Here is an 8,042-nt window from a genome sequence, read left to right on the forward strand (position 1 = left end):
TTTTGATTTTAGCAGGTGCACTTAAGTTGATGGTTTTTGTTATTGTTGTTATTATCGAGTCATTAGTTTTGTTTAAAAGTTATTTAACATTTTGTCAGGCTCCTATGCTTGTCATGTGGTATAGGGTTTTTTCCAAAACATATGTTGTGTCCTCTATCCTAAGGCCTTTCATAAGAAAATGATCACATATTTACAATTTTTCAACCTAAGCATGTGTCCTAGATCCACCAACCTAGGGTCTTTTCCACATGTCAGAAGTTTAGTGAATAACAAAATTATAACATATAAAGAAGACATATGCAGCCAAGTACAATAAAAAAAGAAAGCGCTATTATGTACCTGCCACCTCTGATGTTATTTTAGAAAAAAGAAAATGCAATTATATTTGAAAGATCGGAGTTGGGTTTAATAATTTACATTAGGGATGGGCTCATCTTCAGAACCTGTGGCCCTGATAATACTTTTCAAGTGACATTTGTAGGCAACCATCAGCATATGTGCTTTATAAAGTCCAACCTCGGGTAAAAATAACCAATAAGACAATCGAAAGAGGGTAGTTCTTAGCCTAATAAAGTAACCAACAAGTAGACATTCAGAAGGTAACACCCAAAGATTTCTTAATTTGTCATGCATATAAATAAATTAGGTTTTAACTTAGCAGCCAAAACATTGATTCCACAAGGAAAAAATTTTATTATTGTATATTATGTAAATCAGATTGTCTATAAGTTAGTCACACTGTTGGATTAGAGCCACCAGCAGCCTAAGAAAGTAAGGGCAACTTTTTACCCAATGTTGGTGAATAGTATCACCATCCTAAACCCTCACAAAGTCATCTAGTTAGGAGATATAACATTATCCTGCTATCCCAATTTTAGCACTAGATGCCTTTTGCACCATTGCCCTTATCCCCGACACTTTCCACTTATAGTCTCGCTTGATGATTCATATAAAATCTCCACATTATGAATGTTTTCACTTAAATCTAAACACCTCCATAACTCCATTTAATCTCCCAGAACAGTGAGAACTAAAAACCATTCGTCGTGTTTAACTACCAATTAATGGCCTATTAAAGATGCCTTTCTTTCTTTTTTGCTTGGCACCTCCAACCTTTCCTAGAATTCCAAAAACAATTTCATACAACTTGTCTAATATATCTGAAATGCTTGATGAAGCACAACTGAGAGCTGTCAAAGCATCATTCCTTCTAGCATGAAATTCAATATATGGATTTAAAGCATCAACACTAAGTTGCCCCACAATTCTTGGCTCAACATCTGCTATAGTGACACCTCCTAATGTATCAATATCAGCAAGTACATCCCAATTTGGAGCAGGGATTCCACCGGGTGCATTTGTGCCTTATGTGACATCATTCGCCAAAATTATAGCCAATTCATAATAACAAAGCACAATACATTCCTATCTTCACATTTTTGATGAAGCATAATAAGGGATGTCACTAAAGATGGTTCCACTGAGTTGTACATTACAAGTTTTGAAAACATATGATGCGCAAGCTTCCTCTATAAACTTTCTTGAGTTGTCATCGCAACAAATTCATGACTACTCCTTGACAGCGGAGCATAAGAAACTGGTAGCTTCTTTTTCTGTCTTTGTTGGAAAACCTTGATGAGATTCAAAGTTCACAGCCAAAATGGTGTCGCTCTGGATCAGGCTCCCTTTCAAGAATTTTAGAAGGACGCAAGTCCATGTACGTGGACTTATCAGTAATAACTGATTGATAAAGAGAGTAAATCTTCCTCCTCCAATCCTTTTTCACTTGAGAACAAATAATATGAGAAGAAGATTGAGTAGGAATATTTGTTCATTCTTTTCCACGGACAAAGCTTAAGAGTGCCAACATTAATTAGAAAAATGAGCAAATTATCACTTCATATGCCATATTACAGACAAAAAGCTGTAGTCTCCCAAATTTTCGTCGCCTCTGACTCTTATAACATTCAATTCTTTAGTAGAAGTGATCTCATAATTAGAAACCAAAAAGAAAGATGCACAATGAAATCCAACTTCATTTGAGGAAGTCCATAATAAGTTACAAAATGTAGAATGTCTCACGCAATATAACGGGCAGATATTAGGCATAAGAGAAGAGAAGAGTTCAGAGAGTTGGTAGGATGCCATATCCATGCATCCCAAATAATTCATGCAATCATTTTCTAGATTAGCTTGTTGGCACCGTGATCTGTGTCCCATTACGGTTAACCCTCAATTGTATTTGCTGACGAAGATGATGAGAATTTGGATTGAAGCAACCACATGAAAAGCCTTTTGAATACCAAGATCCGTGAATGCAGAAAGTGGATCTAGCTTACTGGAGCAAGAAAGAATCAAATCTAATACAATAGAGAAGAGAAGCAATATGCAACTCTATAAAATTGTGCCCAACTAGAAAGAACTAGAAGTAATCGGTTTGAGAATGGGTTGAACAATGGAAGAATAACTGCTTTTTTTCATGAGCTTAAATTTAGTCATTTTAATCATGTGAACATCCATCTTATGTTTGATTAAATCATAATGTGATGAGGGGAGGGTCTAACTTTGTCATAAGAGCCTTTCATTTTAATATAATTTGGACTTGGACTTGGTTTTGATGGGCTTTTAAAATTGGTTATGGTGGGTTGGTTTTGGGCTTTTAAAATGGTGATGGGCTTGGTGAACTTGTTGGATTTGGTGGGTTTGGTTGTCTTGGTGTATTTGGTGGTTTTGGTTGTCTTGATAGATTTGGTGGATTTGGTGGGTTTAGTGGTTTTGGTAGATTTTGTGGACTTGGTGGTTTTGTTGGATTTTAAATTTACAATGGGGAATTCAATTTTGAAAATTGGTTTTGGCTTTTCATTTAGTAGTGGTGTGTGTGAGAGTAGGAGTAATGTGTAATTTTAGTTGTGATGATGAAGTGATATGTGTGGATGTGCATGTGGTGTAATTTTGTGTGTTAGTATATTTGATGTTGTGTAGGTAAAATCCCTAAGTCACAAAAGGTCTCCCTATGACATCCTTCTTTATTATAGGAATTGATCTTGAGTTTCAATGTGTTGGTCCTAATCAAACAAACTAAGGCCCCCGTTTTGGGCAGGTTATTTGGTGCGGTGCATTTTGAAAACACACTTAGGACCGTTTGGGTAAACTGTGTTTGGCAGCTTATTCAAAAAGCTGTGTTTTTAAACTGTTGAAATCAATGTTCTCACACCGTTCCTGACTAGGTGCAGTGGTAGCTTTCTAGTTGTGGTCTGACTTTCCAAAAAGAAATATTTTAAACTTTTAAACAACAAATTATTTTTAAGCAGCTTATCATCAGCTTATTAATAAGTCGTAACTACCCCAAATAGACCCAAAGTGTTGAGGATTTAAGACCACACATATGAGACTACAAGAAGTTGAGAAGTGGTTTGAATTTCTAGTTGGGGTGAGTCCCACCACCAATCTTCTAGGAGATTCAACATAAAAATATTATGACTAGATCCTAAGCTCTAGAGGAAGACACATATCTCAAATGAGGTCAACACACATTTAAGAGGATAATCCCCACTTTTTAGTCATCTTTTAAATCTTCTCCTTTCACCTATTTAGAAACTAGGAGTTAAGGATTGGAGAGTGGACTTTCATATTTCCTTTCTTCAACATCCTTCCTTCATTTACAAGTCTTCCTCAAATTTTGTGAGCCCACGTACGATAAAGAACCCTACGTCCAAAAAGGATTCAACAATACAGTATGTGGTTTGAATAAGTTTAAATCTAGTTCAGACCAAATTTCTAATTTCTATTTCAGAGACAATGTTTGTACACTAGCTTTGAAATCAAAGTTCAGACTAGATTTAAACTTATAATATATATTTTGAACACTATTCAACCCATATTTTGAAGTTTCAAATAATATTCCAACTAAACTTGGATTTTGTTCAAACTGTGTGTGATTGAAGTTGGTTTGAGCACAACTTTAATTTCTATTTCAACCTTCTAAGCTAGTTAAAAGTTCATTTTTAATGGTTTTAATTTTGTGTTCGACCCTCATGCTCAAACCTAGGTTTTCGATTTATCTCTTCTTTTGCGATCATAATGATAGTATGAGGCTACTAGGAGTTGAAGGAATTAATATAATGTAACCTAAAAATGAAATTTCAAACTCTTTTTTATATCAACATTAGAAGGGATGATAGAAAAGGATTGTTGGAAGTGTCGAGCTGTATGAAATCTCAATGAGAGAAGCGGTAGTTTAATTAATTAAGTAGACCACCAAAGAAATAATATGGAGTAATAAAAAAAAGGGGAGATTCAACTAAAAAAAAATATAACATATTAGTCCACTTCAAGTTTTTATTAGGGATAAAAAGTCAAAGCTTACTTCTAAATTTAATTGCAACGAATCAAAATTTTTTTTTAATATAACTATTTTAAAATCGTACTAAACTTTCTTAATTATTATACAAACGAAAGAACTAAATTAAAAACAAAGAGTTGTAATATTAAACTAACTTTTCTATGGATTTTTTTAGAAGAAAAAAATTGTATTTTCAGTATATTAAGTACTTAATTTATTATTTGACTAGATCAGATGAAATGGACTTTGGTTCTAAGATTGTGGTTGCAGAATCTAATGGATATACAAGTCTTGGGCTAAATATTCTATGGTTCCTACGTGAAATTTTATCTGACCTTAACACTATTTATTTATAATTAGTTTTGTGCTCCACTTATAATTAATCAAATATTTGAATATATTTTTATCATTTGAAAAGTAACACCCATTTAATTACTATCAAATAATACATAGAAAAAAAAATTGTAAAATTGCCATTTATTTAAATACAAGATAATGATTTGAAACTCCAAAAAAATCCACTCATAATTTTATTAAATATATTAGATGTATGTTAATACACAAATTAAATTCATTAAAGAACTTACTTTTTTCATGCGTAGATTTATTGTACCTAAGCTATAAATATAAATTTGACTATAGGGGTGTTACATACATAAATACATAACAATTGAGATATTTATGTAAATTTCCCTATTTGTAAATACATTTGTATCTATAAATATTCAAAAAAGCCATAACAAAAAAGTTTAAAAATAAATATATAAAGGGGCCAAAATGAAACCTTCATGCATCCATCTTTTCTTTCCCTTCAAAATACTACATTTTTTGTTCACTATTGCCTTAGCCATATACATATATAACCATTTCCCAGCTAGAGCTTTCAATTTTCAACGCAGTCCCGCCGGACAGCGCTCATGCAACTCCGGCCCCGGTGCTGCATCTCGCCTCGGCATTAGATCAAACAGGAAGCGGGCGGTTATGCCGTTTCAAGCTTCCAAGCTCGACCTCCTTAAAACCTCATCCTCTACCCCCTCCATCTCCTCCCTCCTTTTCGAACACTCCTCCAACTCCCTTGCCATCTCCCTCTCCGACTCTTCTCATCTCCTCTTCCCCTCCTTCTCCCTATATTCCACATCGCCGCCGCCTACAGCGGTCCCTCCCGCTTCCACCGCCGTCTCCTTTCTCCGCCTCCTCCCCATCAGCCGCGTCCTCTTCTTCGCGGTCTCTCCCCTGAACGCCGGCGCCGCTCTTATTCTTCGCGCCTGGATCCTCGACCTCAATCCTCCGTGCTTCGCATCTGTCCGCCTTACTTACAAGAAAAGGGAACCTGCCACCCTTCCCCTCGCGCATGGCTTCGGTGTGAGGCTCATCGGGACGGTCAACTACTTTGTGGTTCATGCGCCAGCCGCTAGTCAAATCTGGGTGATGGCTGCCAAGATAGAGGAGGGGGAAGATAATAAAATAGTTAGCGTAGATTTGGTGAAGTGCGCGGTGGTGGATTGCGATCTCCCGATATACTCGATTGGGATGTCCATGGGGATTATGGTGCTAGGTGAGATTGGTGGTGTTAGGGTTTTCTCCGTGAGGATGTTGGTGAAGGGGGTTGAGTTCAAGGGGAAGAGGAAAGGGCACTTGGCTGCTGGAAAGAGGATCGGTTGTTTGACCGGGGGAAGAGAATCGTTCCGAATGGCGTGGTAAGTCCTGATAGGCGTCCTGATGGCGGAGTTTCCGCTAGAACTGAAGGAATCACAGAAGAAAACAACGATAGAAATCAAGCTCCAGGTAAATTTTGTACAATTCTCTCTTTTTTTCCAATGTTCAATTAAGTGTTTGGAATCGACGATTGAATACTATCTGCCAGAATTAGTGCATGTTTGTATTATCTTATTTAAGACCTTGGAGTTGATCTGGCCTTTGTACATGTTAGTAGTAGTTTTCTTGAGAGGAATGTTAGTAACATAAAAATTTTGTTGGTTTTTTGTGGAGTTGTCTTGTATGGAGACTTTTTAATACTATATTGTTAATGTCTGCCATCGAATCCATATTACCCACCTGTTAAACTCCTGGATCAATTTAGATTGTGGACCACCTAAGCATTGAAATTTCTAATTTTTTCTTGTGATTAGTATGACATCAAAAATAATATATCACTTCGAGAGACAAAAAATACTATTCATTAATGAATCTAATCACAAAATAATGATTTCAAAATTCAGGATCTACATTGCTAGAAGTTTTTCCTGCCCTGTTTGTGCAGGACATTGTTTATTTTATTCTTGGATACATGTTCTTTATAATGAAAAACCTCTATAATTAATTGCATCTTACAAGAAGTCGTCTCCTAGAAAATTCTTGATTAAAACAATGACTCTTCTATTTCTTAAAGTTGGGTTCAAGATTGCTATTTTAGGAAATTCATTTGGGAATGAATCAAATTTTGAGTGGTTTTTTGTGGAAATCAAAATTGGGAAATATAGGAAGTATCGGATATTGAGAAGCTCAATGATACTTCAGATGTTTTTATGGTTGAACTTTATATTTTAAAAATTGATATTGATTTTAATTTTTATTGTTCATTTTATTAAAAATTTAGTGCTTATACACCAACGACACAATCGTGGAAATGGAAGTGAGAACTTACCATATAGCAAATAGAAATTAGAACCTAAAATAAGGTGAGTACTATCAATACAGGTAAAGAACTCAAAGCTAGTCTAAGGGGACAAAGTCGGCCTTATAGATTCACACCATCGAGGAGCGAAATCCAGCCCAACCTTTCTGACTTACAAGCATACCTAGAAAGAGCAATGTGCTGACTCACCTTCCTTTTGAAGTCGTGAACCCAATCACATGCACGGTTGGATATGTAACATTGTTGCTAAATTTAGAAAGACTCATTACCACTCACTCTACCTTAAAAATCAAGCCACTAGGGTGAATATGCATTTAGCAAATGCACAATTTACAATTTTTAATTTTTTTTAAAATATACATAAATTAATTTTGAAGGACAAAAAGTGCAGCTAATGCATCTATGCTTACATTGAAAGTTAAATTTAGGCCAATCATATTTTTGAGTCTTTTCCCAAATGGGTAATTATCCTCATTGCTTAGATGCCCACTTATCTGCAATGAGTACAAATGCAAAATGTAGAAACTAATAAATAAAACAAAATGCAAATGCAAATGATATTTCTAAGGTCTCTAGTTAGTTTTATTAGTTGAACCCGATGTGTTTTAAATTTGTTTTGTTCAAGTTGTTTTAGTTTTATATGATTAATTGGATAGAAAATTTAATTTTTATTGCTTAATGAGTGAAAAAAAGGCTTTACCCAGAAAAAAATTAAGGAAACAAAACATTTTTAGTTTGCAAACGAAATAAACACAAAAAAGAAGCACAGGAAAGAGAAAAATATAATAGAATAAGCAGGCGCGATCGGACACTGTTATACACTACAACAACAAAAACAAAGCTTTAATCCCACTACGTGGGGTCGGCTACATGAATCCTTTTTTTCCATTGCGCCCTATTTAGTCTCATATTTTCATTCAGCTCTAATAAATTAAGATCTTTTTTTATACAATAAGCACAAGTCTTTCTAGGTCTAACTCTGCCTTTCTTAACATAAGATGAATCTAAAACATCTACACTTGTAATCGGATCATCAGATGGTCGACATTTAATGTGACCAAACCA

At 35.1% G+C, this 8,042-nt stretch overlaps 1 protein-coding gene across 1 annotated transcript in view; it reads left to right on the forward strand.

The window, feature by feature from the left end:
* Positions 1 to 5,157: 5,157 nt before the first annotated feature.
* LOC110026625 overlaps positions 5,158 to 8,042 on the forward strand; it is a 20,462-nt gene continuing 17,577 nt past the window's right edge. Inside the window, 2 exon segments of the mRNA XM_020727630.1 lie at positions 5,158 to 6,037; positions 6,040 to 6,127. Coding sequence (XP_020583289.1) covers positions 5,324 to 6,037; positions 6,040 to 6,127 — 802 coding nt within the window. The 5' untranslated portion in view covers positions 5,158 to 5,323.

This window comes from Phalaenopsis equestris, unplaced genomic scaffold (assembly GCF_001263595.1).
Source record: "Phalaenopsis equestris unplaced genomic scaffold, ASM126359v1 Scaffold000387, whole genome shotgun sequence".
NCBI classification, from domain to species: Eukaryota; Viridiplantae; Streptophyta; class Magnoliopsida; order Asparagales; family Orchidaceae; genus Phalaenopsis; species Phalaenopsis equestris.